Raw genomic sequence first — 14,351 nt, forward strand, 5'->3', positions numbered from 1 at the left:
GGTAGGTGATGGGAAAGAAGGAAGAGCCCAGCTTGACTCTCTTATGTAATGAAGTGAGTTTGTAGGACTGGTAACTAGCATGTCCTCCCCCTGCCCCCATAAACTGAAACAGCATTAATGGTGGCAAACTTCAAACCCCGAAGTGTGATAGGGTGGTTTCTTTATTGCTCTTCAGAGTAGATCTGCACTTAAAAACAAAGCAAAAAAAAAAACCCTTCACAACCAAAACTCCTGTTGTGAGGACTACACAGTTTCCATCACTCTTCTATGGAAGCTTTTTTTCTTTTGTGTTCGTTACAGGATGAGATCTGTTCAAACCATTCCCTTTCAGCTTCTCTTAATAAGCCTCCAAATAGTGAGATACTCAATGTTGAGGAATGTTTTTGTTTTTAGGTAGAGATGCCATTAGCAGAGAGAACAAGGTATATTGGAATAACAGTCACACGTGTGCATACGCTAATTAGATCTGCAAGTGCATGTGTATATTTAAGACATACACTGAAGTGGCTTCTTTCCATAGCAGAGCTTTTCAAATACTGCATATGGTACTGAATCCTTGAAGATACTCAAAAAGCAGCCTAATTTGTATTTAAAGGGAAACAAGTTGAGCTGTATTATCTACAGCTGTCACACTTATGGAAAAAAATCATCTTCACTGATGGATTTCCGTTCAGCTAATTTTCCATGACTGGATAAAGCTTGTTTTGTTTCTGTCCCACATAGATCTGGCTGGCTGCCCTTGCTCCTTCCTTGTTCTTTTGTGTAAGGCTGTCCTCCAGTCCTTCATATTTGACTTCCAGATAGTGACCTTCACAGGCTGTTTCCATTGGGAAAAATCCGTGACTTTTTCCACCTCTGCCCACTATGGGGAGAGCCCTCTCTTAAAGGCCTCCTCTATGCTGGTTCTCAGTCAATAATTTAAACTGCGTTTAAACACAGTTCCAGCTAAAGTCATCTTTTCATCATTTTGGCCACAGTGGAGAACACGCTCCTGTGATCCTGAACTTGGTCTTCTGCCCTCATACTAGTAAGGGTGGGGGCCCTTTATATATAGAGTTCCCTGGGAAAGGCATTCTGGGCTGACCAGAGGAGCAGTTATGGAGAGCTGCATCCATCCATCTTTGCTGAATGCAAGTATGCCATAGCAGAGCTCCCTTGAAGTTATGCAGTGTGGTGCATGCTCAGGTCGAAGAGGGTTTGTAAGAGAATCCCATGCTCCATGAGGACAAAAACAGTCTAATTCTTTTCCGTCCCTTAGGTATTCCTTATACCAAGTGCTATCACTTCCTTCAGACCTCAGCAGTGCCTGCCCTGTAATTGAGATGGCAGGTGATCTCCCTAATGACGCCATTCTGTGTGAGGTGACAGACAGCTAGCACTTCCAGAGGGGTGTCAGGAACAATCCTGCATTGGCAGGAGGTGGAGTAGACTATTAAGACTCTGCATTTCACTTTGTCCCTTGCCCCATTATGCATGACATTGCTAACTGTTGTCACACTAGTAACCAGGAACGTTAATGTCATGAGCCAAATCTCCTTCAGTGAGTAGATGGTAACAACTCCTGGCACACAGGGAGATTTTAGTTATTCACTCCTGAACTACTCTCTTCTGTGTGTGGAGTGCATGGGTCTAGTAGATGCTCAGAGGAGTTTACCAAATTAAGAGGTGAAGGGCTGAATCAGTGGCTAGCTCAAAATGAAATTCTATATGTATCTGGACGTGTGTGTGTGTGAGAGAGAGAGCGCGAGAGCATGCTGGCGGAGCAAGCTAAAGCATTGAATTCTTACATCTGGAGTCTTGGCTTCAAATTCTGGCTTTGGTACAGAGCTAGTTCTATGAATGTGCAGACGCTGGATGTGTGTGGTACCACCCTACCTACCCCCCTTTTCCTCCAGTGACCCAAGGGCTGGAACTGGAACTGGTAGAAATTGGGGTGCCTCATTTTTTTTTTTAATTCTATTTAAATGTTTTTAGAATGAAGAGACTTACAGGAAGGGGTTTGGTTGGTGGGGCAGGAGAGGAGTGGGATTAAGACACTGACTCCACCCAGAAGTAATTTTTCCTTCCTTTAAGATATTTAAGACCGCTAGTGTTTGGATCATGTGCTTGGGTAAAAATGACTTGGTACATTTCTAGTGATTTATGTGCACAACAGGGAGCTTGGCACCACTGAGTCTTGCCATTGAGACATGCAGGTTTGGAATAGCAGAACTGAACTCTATAAACAGAGCTGTGTTTGTGGGGCAAGTGTTGGCAGTGGAGCTTGCACTACCTGGCTAAAACCTAGTGCTTTTTTGTCTGACTTGTATGGACACTAATACTTCTCTTTTAACTGGACTAACTGTACTGCTGTCCTTGTTGTGGGTCTCCCCTGAGTATACCCCATAGGTGGCAGGCCTCAGTCTCTCAACTTGCCTACCCTTACACCAAGACTTGGGTTACAACCCCCTGTGTACCAACCCTGACTTTCAGTAGGTCCAGTTGGCATTTTAGGCCTTGTGGTTGACTTTTCCCTGGGAGCTGAGACTAGTGGTTAATAGTCAGGCACCACAAAGCTGCTTCTCGCAGTGTTAATATTAACAGCAGGAATACAGCTTTCAGAGATGTGGGTTAAAGGTAACACACAGACCTAACCATGTGGCTCTTAGCTGCTCCTGGGCTAGATGCCTAGGCCTGCTTAGAGAGAACTTGCCTCCTCTCAGCTCCTATATCTCCCAGTCTGTGTCCGCTTGTGAGCTCTTTCACTGACACCTTGGGCTATCTCCTCTACTCACCAAAATTTCCTCCTTCTCTAAAGCCTTTGAAGTTTTCCAAGGGCTTGTCTACACTTACAGCACTACAGTGGCACAGCTGCATCACTGAGTGCTTGGTGAAGATGCTACCTGTGCTGTTGGGAGGACATCTCCCATCAGCGTAGTTACTCCACCTCCCTGAGAGGTGATACCTGTGTCGATGTGAATAGCCTGTCTGTCAGCATAGTGCTGTCTACTACACCTGGAGTTAGGTCAGTATAACTACAACACTCAAGGGTGTGGGAAATCAAAAGCTGATCGATATAGTTATGCCAACATAAGTTGGTAGCTTAGACCAAGGTTAAGAGATTAATGCTCCCTTTGATCACTCTTCTCAGCATGTCACCTGATCTGGGCCTGTGAAGTCTCTTTTCTCGTGGCTATAAAGGGTATTTGCATTTTGCAGGGGTGTTCTTTATCTGGGCCATTGTTTCACCTGTTCTTGGTTTCTTTACCTGTCCCTCTTGATCTAACTCCATAGCAAGTAACTCCTCATAAACAACCACACAGGAACCTGCACCGTATTAAACACTTTCCTGGTTTATCACAACTGCTTTCCAATTTCTAGTTTGCTGGCAAACTACTTAGTGAGGAGGTTTTGGTTTCTACTTTCTAACAAAGTAGAACTGTCTGTCTAAGGAGGTAGAATTTTCAAATGGAGGAACCCATTGTGGACCAGGAATAGATGTGCTAATCCATTGTGTATTTGCATTGTCACAAATGGTATAAACCTGTAGTAGTTGAGGTATGGAACTATGAACCATACAAACTAGTGATGGAAGAGACTGCTTGGGTCCTCTAGGCTATCCCCTTGCCAGTGGAGAATCCCTTTATCTTAAGTATTGCAGATAGCTGCAGGTTGTCTCCAAACAATGTTACCAGTCTGGTCTGATCTGTACCATAGGGAATATGGGAAAGAGGTAGCTTCTGAAGGTGAAGGCCCGTTCCCCCCGTGACCATCTTTATCCCAATCCTGCAAAAGTGGAATACAAACAACTGCTTTAACTGATGCATCTGTTTTGTTAGATTCCTGGAAGGGAATTTGCAAAAGCCCCAGAAAGGAAATCCACCTTTTCAGTGAGAATGCTCATTTTGATAAGCTGCCAGTTCTGAGCTAAGCCTCATTTAATAAAGATTTTAGTCTGTGGGGACCTGTCAGTAGAAGCTGAATTTGGGGAGAGTCTTATTCTTTCCATAGTGTGTGGAGGCTTTCAGCCATTGTTACAGAGAAACTGGATTAGAGTAACCAATTTAGAGGGACCCCTACCCTTACAGTAAGGGAGTGTTTCCTTGCTGTAAAATGGAGATTAGACTGTGTGGTAACAACCGAGGGAAAGAATGGGTTGTACTTTAATTTTAACCCATTGGAACACCAGTATTCCGTTGCTGAGTAGTATGGCTTGGGTTTGAATTTGCAGTTAGAGAAAATACCAGTTTCATGCTAAATTATTCCTTCGTACTGGGTGGTTTGGGTTCTTATTAGCTAACATTTTGTTTTGTACTGGGGGCCACTGAAATAAATTCTAGACCTTGCCCCCATGTGACCTGTGGTAATTAAGGGGTCCAACCTTACCTGCATCATCCTCTGTTGCAGCCCTGGCATTCTACAAAGATCTGGAAAGACCTCTGACTAGTCAACTTCTGGAGCCCACGTACCTTTAAGTGGCAACAGTTTGTGTCATGTACACTGGCCAGACTGGAATACAAGCCTCCAGTGCTGAATGTATTCATTGTAAAATGAGGGGCAGGGGGAAGGGCAGTGATGGATGCTTAGTCAAACTCTAACTGCAGTCTCAGGGCTTATCTATGTGCAGACACTCAGGAAAATTAATCTGAATTAATGAAAGCTGCACACTTAAAGCAGACTAATTACAATACATTAAACCTACTAAAGTGAATGAAGATAAATTATCGCATGGTCTGGGGAAGATCTGGAAGGTCAGCTGCTTCCTTCACATTACCAGTTTTAAGAAACTGTCAGCATTGAAAGGCAATGAGCAGTGTTTGCAGTGGATAGGAGAAATGGGACTCCCTACTGGGCTTCTTAATGAGCGAGATGTGCTGGCCCTCTTTGTACCAGAGGCAAAGGTGGAGGAAATAGCTCCGGGGCTACTCTATATCCTCAGGATGTCGTGTCTCCCACCCGCCACACTCGTTACTGGTATCACTCATTGGAATAAATAGGTATGAGTGCTCTATTGGCAGTGGACCAGTTTGCTTCATTTGTTCTTCTGGATGAGCATCTTTCTCTTCCCACACTCCTTTAACCGCCCTGCTTTTATTTTATATCTCAAGTTGCTGTGTGTAAATCCGGAAGGAACATTAGTCATAGATTGCAGTGAAAGCTTGCTTCTGGCAAAGGCTAATTATAAAGCAAACTATAAATAGTTCAGTCCAGCAGTGATTAAACTAACTGTACTGTTGGGATCCTCTCAAACTGTAGACACTTAGTTTAAAATCCATAACTGTCCACTGGACTGAAATAGTTGAATTTTAAGCAGAAGCAATTTTTTTAGTTCAGTGGTGGAAGATGCAACACAAGTATATTGCAGCCAAATTCTTATCACTGCACCTAACTCAGAAAGTTTGCTCATTGAAATCTTGTCTCTGTAGTTTAGTCTGGACCAAATATCACTGTAGACTGGATAGCGTCTGACTAACAGTTGTTACACTTCATCCACTTCTGTAATGCAGGTGAAGTATTCCTGAAGTGTAAAGTAAATGGGTGGCTTTGGTTTGGGCCTTATGAAAAGTCCAATATGCAGATCAAGTGCCTCTCTTTTGGTTTGATGGTGAGGCCATATAATTGGCACTATATTTTACTGTGGTAGTGAAAATGACTGGCTCACTCATGGATCAATAGGTTGTGATGAGGAAAAGTTAGCTCTTCCAGTAAGTACTTCATGCTGTTGCTTTTCAAGAATATGTGAAGGCTTTAGTGTCCTGCTTCAGAAGATTTTAATGAAGCTCCATTCTTTACTAAAATAGTGGTATATCCCCTGGGAGACTATTTTAATCTGTTTACTGGCAACAGCTGGCTGCTGTGCCAGTGAATAGAACTGGCACCAGAAAATGGGGGAAATCTGAAGTTAATGTAGCCCAATAGGACTTGAAATAAGAAATTGTGTGCCCAAAACCAACCTTCCAGACCTCTTCCTCCTGTCTGCAGCAGCAATCTTTGAACAAGTTTTGGTTGCTCGGTAAAAATGTGTGGTATTTTTAAGCAAATAAAATCCTGCCCTATACTGTTGTAAAATCAAAAGTGGGGAACCCATAGCTGCAAACTAAATGGAAGTGTTAACCCTTGCACCTGCGTCATCCTACCCCCTGTTGCAAAACCTTTCAGAGGGAAGGATCTCTTGATTTCAAAATACTCTGTCTATCCCTAAAACAAGCACTGGACTGGCTTTGATGGACTAGATGAAGAGCTCTTCTCTTCCAGGAGACAAGTTTAAATTCTGATTTGAGGAGTAGTGACTGAAAGTTAGCATGCTGAAGCTGTTTAGTGGCCCAGGTGAGGGCTTCTCAAACTCTCTTACAGGTAGGATCATCTTACTTTCTCTCTATTACCTTGTAGACCTCTTGTCCGTATGCTATTACACAGATCACTTCCCCTCCCATGCATGATGGTCAGATGTCTTTGTGGCTGTCCTAATAGCAACTTTTCCATATAAGAAGTTGCTGTTAAAGTATTTTGTATAGCAGCTAGAGAAAAAAAGAACCAAAACCACTTGACGTATGTGCGTGCGCGCGCTCGCGCTCTCTCTCTCTCTCTCTCTCTCTCTCTCTCTCTGGACCACCAATGATTCATGGATCACAGTTGGGGAACCTCTGGCCTCAGAACAATGAGTTGATGGTCTCAGCCCTTTCCAAAGGATAGGATTGCCCATCAATAAAACAAGTTACTCTTGGCACTAATTCGACCCCTCCCCACTCCCTCATTGATGTGATCTTAGTAGAGGTCAAGAAGTGCAGCATTCTGGAAACTGGACTACCCTTCACAGTGATAGTCCCTTCAACTGAGAATAAAGCACATGGTAGGGTCATGTGGATGATCTTGCAAGTGCCCAGATAGTGCTAGCCATCCACTGAATGAATGGTGGCAATCTGTGTTGCCCCTGGTACCCTCTCTTGCTCTGGAACTTCTCCCTTTCTTGGCATTGGGATCTGGATACTTGTTGCTCCTGTTTATTTTGTTAATGGTACTCTCAACACCAGGAATCTGTCAGACCTGTCCTAGAGTCAGGCAACTCTTCCAACAGCACACAGCCTGTGGTACTTTCCACTCCAGCCTCAATGGTACTGGATTTCTCTCTGAAACCAGTTTCATTTGGTTGGTGGTTTCTATCCTAGCAGTGCTGCACAATCACTGTTTCCGTATGCGCTGCTGCTGTTTTTATTTTGAAAGGTTGCTGCTACAGTGTAGCTACATGGATTTACGCTCGCATTCAAGGACTGCTCAATTTTTGACTTCTGCCAGAAGTGTTGCTACAGTGGTAAAATGTTGCCCCTTCAGGCTGTCTCCTGATAAGTATGGTTCCTGCATCATTTACGATAATGGTTCTGATAGCTTGAGGAATCTGTGCTCTCCACGGCGAAAAGCCAAGTGCATAATTTTAAATTTACTCAGAAGAATGTGGCCTTGAATAACAGTCTCCTTATCCTGCAACACTAAATCTGGGACTAAGGATTTTATCCAGCCTTGCAGTCCCTCTTTAAATACTAGTAGTTTAATCCTGGCAAGCAAGCACTGACTTGTCTTGAGTTGAAGCTAGTCTTTCACTGCAGGGCTGCCTGGGGGGAGGTGGGGCAATTTGCCCGACAAGAATATGGTATTCTATAGCATTGCAACTCCTTTTTATGGAAAGGGCCCCTGAAATTGCTTTGCCCCAGACCCCCAAATCCTTTGGGCAGCCCTGTTTCACTGCCATCCTGTCTCTGGGTCCTAAATTGTTTTGTTGGAAGGATTAGCAACCCCAGTCTTACACCATAAAAAAAAAAATAATAATGAAATCATTTATGTCCATTAGCTGAAAACAAACACTTCCTCTCTAACATGAACACAGAACCTTGGCATGCTCCCAGTCCTATTCAGCTGAATAGTTAGTGAAACAAATTAAAACTTCACTTCACAGTCCTGACTCTCTTTTGATTGGTTCTAGTCACTTGTCACATCCAATCTTTGTTTTGGGGGAGGATGATGTCTCTTCATGCTGAGCTGCAGCTTGAAACCTTCACCACTGAAGAAAGACTATAGTGTGTTAGGAAGGGGGTGGATTATTAGTGAGGCTCCTGTTTCAGGCAGTAATGCTTCTCTGAGCATATCCATTGAAGGGGGAATTTTTGTTTTCTTGTGCAGTTTGCCTGGGACTGTACCTTAGGTGTTGTAAAGGAATCTCAGTATGGCAGGTGCATTTAGTTGAGTACTATATGCTGGCAGATGGCAGGCCTTGGAAAGTGGGAATACGGTTGCCCTTTTGAAGACCCCTCTCTGTTCAGAAACTCTTAACAGCACACCCACCATGTGGTATGATCTAGTGAAGGGAATAGAACTCTCCCTTCTGTCCTCATCGCCCCTATTTTGATAGATTCAGCTATGTGTGTGATTCTTGGTATGCCCTGTATACCTTTCTGTGCTGTCTTGTTAGGTATGCATTAATCACCTGTAGTTTATCTTCTGGCAGATGCTGTGGATTTATTGTCAAAGCCTTGATGATTATACTATGCTGCCATGTGGGCTACTTGCAATCCAACAGGCAGGCTGTAAACTGATGCAAATCTCATGATGTATGGTTGACAAGTACCAAGTTGTGCCAACACTGACACAAGCTTGATTGGAAGTACAGTGAACTGTGCAGCTTGCAAGACTTCCCAGGACACTGATGCAGCTGGGGGTAGCTATAAAACAAAGTGGGTGGGAAGGAAAATACAAATCTATAAACTCTCCCTGAGGTTAACTTGGCATTTCGTCCATGGTATAACAGCCCTTGGTTAAATCCACATTTCATGTAACTGCAGCATTCCTCAGCTCAGTTGTCTGGCCAGGTAGGAGTTGTGTGTGTGGGTTTTGTTTGTTTTTTTAATTAAAAAACAACCACAAATCTTTTTTTGTAATATAGTGTGGGATTGTAGTGAGAAGAGGAGAGGGGAGAGAGGGAGATCAGGGAGATGACATTGATTTAAAAATCCTTTGTTTTGCCCATGCCGGTACAGATCTGTATCTAAACTGCAGTCTACTAGGACTATTGGGTCAGCACTAAATCCTTGGGCTCCATTCCAGATATTAAAGCCATTCCTAAACTTTATTTGCTTTCTGGTTAGAATTTGGATGTTGGTGACTGTTAAAGGCAATCAGCTGAAGAATCTTTTATTACATTAACGTGGAAAAGTGTGGATTTGATGTTACAATGTTCTGAATGGAGCATTTGTTTTTATTAATGAATCTAGTTTCACTGAGATTCTGATGAGAAATTTGGAGTTAACACTGCACTCATATTTCTAATTGGGTATCGTTAAAGGAAACCACAGACATGAATAGAAGCAGACACACAAACTAGTTCTGAATGAGCATTTCAAATTTATTGTACATTCCCATCTCCATTGCTATTACCTAGATAATTGTTTTTTGTCTCTGTACAGTATGTGGGACCATACAGGCCCAGCTTGAGCCTCCAAGATACTGCTGCACTGAGGATTGATTTTTAAAAGCAGAGACTCTCTCAAGTGTGGATAATAAATTCCACCCTCTGTTTCAAACCCACTCATGCACTTGGATTTCTAGTCTTAGTGTTGCTCTACCACAGGGGTCGGCAACCTGTGACACGTGAGCCAATTTTGAGCGGCACGCAGCTGCCTGCCGCAGTCCCGGCCCCCAGCCTAACTCAGTCCTCCTGCCCACTGCTCTCTCCTGCGGGGGCAGGCGGCAGAAGCTTGGTCCTGCGGCAGCCAAGCTTCCCCCCTCCCCTGCTTCTTCCCCAAGCCTGGTGCTTTCCTGCCCTGCCCCCGCTCCTTCCCTGCGCCAGTCAGCTGATGGCCCTAGCAAGGGGGAGAGAGAAGAGCATCAGCATGCACACAGCTCTGTAGAGGACGCAGGGACGGAGCTTTGGGGAAGGGGGTGGAACAGGGCATATCCCTTCCAGCCTCTTGCCCTGAGCTGCTCAGGGCAGGGGGCTGAGAGCACCCTAGGAGCTGAGCACCCCAGCTCTGCCCTGACCCCCCCCCACCACACACACACACTCAGCCTTCTTCCCTGAGCCCCCTCCTCCAGCCCTATGCCCTGACCCCTCAACTTCCCCCCCCCCAACATGTCTGGGGTCCCAGTCACAGGCCCTGATCAGCCTGCTGCCAGACTAGGTGAATAGAGCCCCAGGCTGGCAGCGAGCTGAGCAGGCTGGCAGCATAAGATCAGCATTTTAATTTAATTTTAAATGACGCTTGTTAAACATTTTGAAAACCATGTTTACTTTTACATACAATGGTTTAGTTATATTATATAGACTTATAGAAAGACCTTCTAAAAAGTTAAAATGTATTACCGGCACATGAAACCTTAAATTAGAGTGAATGAATGAAGACTCGGTGCACCACTTCTGAAAGATTGCCAACCCCTGCTCTACCATTCATTTTGGAGGGAATATTTTATTTGTGAAGATTGAGACCTGCAGAAATGGAAACAAACTCTTAAACTTGTAGCTGTACAGTTCGACCAGCTGCCCGAGTATTGATCTCTGCTCTGGATTAAAGGCCAAATCTTGACTCATTCATGTGACTTGCAGACTCAGGAAGACAATAGTACGTTTATTATTTGTGACTTACTCCACACACCCACTTGTGAATATCTGTTTAATGAATCAGCTTAGTTTCATAAAGTCTTGTGTCCAGGAGAGGAGTCTGACCCATTCCATGAGTGCAAAATCCCTGGGACTCAGATCTGTGTCTGCCATGTGTTTATGCTATAGAGGTGCCTCTGATGTAACTTATTTATTTATTTTTTTTGTCTTCCTCAGGCTTTATTGCTGCTTGGTGGTGTTGCCCTGTCCTGCCTTGCTCTGGATCTCCTTTTCCTCCTGTTCTACTCATTCTGGCTGTGCTGCCGCCATCGAAAAAGTGAAGAGCACTTAAATGCAGATTGCTGCTGCACTGCTTGGTGTGTGATCATAGCGACCCTTGTCTGCAGGTAAGTTTACATTTCGTCGGTAGGGTAAATTAACGTCGCCTATTTTGTCACTGCTACTTCCTCCACTGTATCCCTCCCATGCCATACATATGCTGAGCATCAGCTACTGACACAGTGACTCAATATATTGGATACAGGATGTTGTTGGAAACAGCCTCCTCTCTTCTGGTGTACTCTTAACTTTTAAAATCCAGCATAAACTTTTCTGATTGCTATTCCACACCTTACTGCATAATGGTTTGAGTCATATGATGACTATAAAGTGCCATAACAGCAGCAGGGGATTTGCCATTTACTAGCAGTTAAACAGGGACCTTGTTCTGAGAGGCTTATCACCTAATTAAAATGGATGCAGGCTTAGTCAGGAATTTTACATTGGAAGCAGGTTTCCTTAAGAAAATAACACATAGGTAGGTGGATTTAGGGGTAAAAAATCATGGCTCTTCCTCTTGGAGTTTGGAATACTGACTTCTTCCTATATAAATAGTATCCAGTGCTTGCAATCCTGATTGCTCCATTTTTATCCCTTTGGTAAGACTGCTGCACTGCCTTAAGGATCACTAGTGATGTTGCTAGTGTCAACCACTAAGGTTTTAATGCCAGAAACATTTGGAGGAGGTGGGGGAGACTGGTAGCATGTGGATAATGGGGAAAGAGAATACAGTCCTATTGGATTCTGCTTTTGGGTTGCTGCAGACCAGGAACCCTGCCTTCCAAAAAGTTAGTGGCAAGAGTTAGGAAATAGAAAACTCAGTTAAACAATTTCTGAAACAAACCCGGAGCTTAATTTGGACAGTGTGGCAAAAATAATACTCTGCAGCCTGTGAACTGTGAGTAAGTACCTCTGCATGTGTATCAGTCCCTGCTGTTTCTTGACAGCATCTGGGCTGACTAGTGTCTCCAGTGTCCATAGTGCATACTCCCAAAACTAGTCCTGCTGTGGAGGTGATCTCCTAGGTGTGGTCATGGTGATCTTATGTTTAGAAATATCATGCAACTCTACAGGATTAGATTATCATGCATCATCCTTGTTTCTAACTCTTAAAGTATTCTGAGAATACTTGGGAGAAGATCATGCATTCCTTGACCATGCAAACTACTAAGTCAGTCAGACCAGGCCTTAATTTTTACTTGTGCTGTTCTGAACACACTGATCAGGTGCAGTTCTAGTGAATCAGCACTGTAAACAGCTAGAAGCCTGGGAGAATCATTAGGGGGCTTTTGCTTTGGTTTACAGTTCTTCTCTAACTTGCAGGGAATTCTTCACTGCTGAGGAAAGCAAAGGGAGAGAAATGGGGAGGGGTTTGTCTGTCTTCCCCCTCTTTCTCCTCACCTGGTGAGTTAAGTGGCTGTTTGGACTGCAGCATTCAGGTTTGCATGGTGGCAGGGCCGTATTTTGTGGATAAGGGGCTTAGTTGCCTGAGGAGAGATTAGCTTGTACTCTGTACATGTTCGCATTTGCTCTTTCCAGGCACAGGGCAAAGAGAATAGAAACCCTCTGAAGTGTTGGAGCAAACACAGTGAAGCAGAGCAGTGCATTCTGTTGTGAGCATAGAAAACTGGAGATGGATTCACCTTTAAAGGCTGAGATTCTCAGTGTTTGAGAAGGGCTGGCATCGTGTCACACACTGGCTTCTGTTCAGAGAGTAACTGTGCCTTTCTAGGCAAATAAAGATGTATTGAGTGGAAAGGGGGGGAAATAGTTTTCAGAGAATAAATCTAAACTCCCAGTCACCTTGCTTGTATGTGGACCCAGGAGCTTTAGCCGCATGAACAGCCACTCCCAATTTATTTGAAAGTGCTGTGTTCCTAACCTTTCATTATAGGAGCTTAAATGATGCTATTTATAAATGTGCTGCTGCAGGCTCTTGGTAGCTATTGTTATGCAGTGGTTTTGTGTCCAAGGCATCTGCAATAGTGAAGTTTTTAAACTGTAGAAAGGGTGAGACAAGAAATGTTGTTGTGGGTTTCGTGCCTCCCAAAACAGGCAGGTAAAAGGTTAAGGCTTTGCACCAAAATTACTGATGATACACCCCACAAAAAACTGGTGTTTGAAAGTAATCTAGAGAGAATATCTTCTGAAATCTCAACTAGCTGCTTCAATGTGTGATTTTGCCAAGCATGAATCGGGAGGAATGTGTCTTTACAGCAAAGGTTTATGATTTGTCCAAGCAATATCTTCTTCTTTCCTTCCTCCTCCGAGGAAAATGTCTTACTAGACTCTTCATTTATTTTATATTTGCCCCTCTCCCACCCCACCGAATTGATAAATGGCTAGCTCATGAAGCGGTAGTTCATAATCACTGGTGGTGATTGAAAGTGTTGTCCAAATGCTGCTTTCTCTCTGTCTTTGTAACCTGCAGCTCTGGTAAGCTGCCTATTTCTTCAGATATCCTACTGCTAGAGGTGGGAGTACAGGAGAGTTTATGGCTGGCTAAGGAACACAAACAGTATGGACAACCCTTTGCTTTCTCTGCACTTTAAAAAGGGTCTAGATGTCACAGATTAGCTTGTAGTGCTATTCAGACTAGTCGACTGGGTATATATTTTACCGCAGGACTCGAACTAAGGGTGGCAGACTGGCAGATTCCAATGTATTTTAGGGTGACTGGGAATACGACTACTCCAGATGTCTGTCTTCCAGCAGCTGGAGAAATAATATGTAATTGACCTCTGGCTCTGGCTTGTTCTAGGATGATTACAGAGAGATTCTGCTTGTTTAGCAAAGCTGGCCAACATGGACTATTGATGTGAGGAATGGATACTACCACTTTTGTGCAAAGATGAAAATGTATAGCTTGGCTGTTCAGACAGTGAAAGGTTCCCGATATCTAATCATTGAATCTCCTTTCAAATAAAAAGAACACAGTTGTGACTGATAGCTAATTCTCAGGAGGACAACAGCTAACTCTGGACTGTATAAGCACTCCAAATAACATTGCTGGACTTGCTCATCTGTGTAGTATCTTCTTTCCAGAGGGCTAGTTGCTCCATGAGCTGTCTTTGTCGTTTCTGAATACTTAAGAAGCCTGGTGATCAGTCTTTCATACTGGGGGCGTGAGTGTGTTTCTCACTTCAAGCCCTGCACCCTGAAGGCCCAGTATTACAGTAGTTTTTCCTCCTGAATAGGAAAACTGACTGAGACACACCAGGGACGTAGTGAGGGCCCTGATGCAAAAATAGATTAGGGGCCCCCTTTCCCAATTCTGAAATCCTCAAATGTTGCGTTGCTTTCCTTTACCAACATGGAAAATCAGAACATGTGTCTTATCCATAAATACTCCCAACACAATATGCAGGCTGTCTAAACGCAAGTTCTCTTTACACATTTATACAAAAATCTCACTGTTCAGTGAGCTAGTGCTAAATTTTATGGTGCAGGA

General features: G+C 43.8%; 1 protein-coding gene across 1 annotated transcript in view; it reads left to right on the forward strand.

Annotated features, from left to right (window-relative positions):
- The window catches only part of TTYH3 (tweety family member 3), a 128,986-nt gene that overhangs the window by 71,858 nt on the left and 42,777 nt on the right, over positions 1-14,351 (forward strand). The window contains exon 2 of the mRNA XM_075069059.1: positions 10,799-10,968. Within this exon, the coding sequence (XP_074925160.1) occupies positions 10,799-10,968 (170 nt within the window). The remainder of the gene's footprint in view (positions 1-10,798; positions 10,969-14,351) is intronic.

This window comes from Chelonoidis abingdonii, chromosome 9 (genome assembly GCF_003597395.2).
Source record: "Chelonoidis abingdonii isolate Lonesome George chromosome 9, CheloAbing_2.0, whole genome shotgun sequence".
NCBI lineage: Eukaryota > Metazoa > Chordata > Testudines > Testudinidae > Chelonoidis > Chelonoidis abingdonii.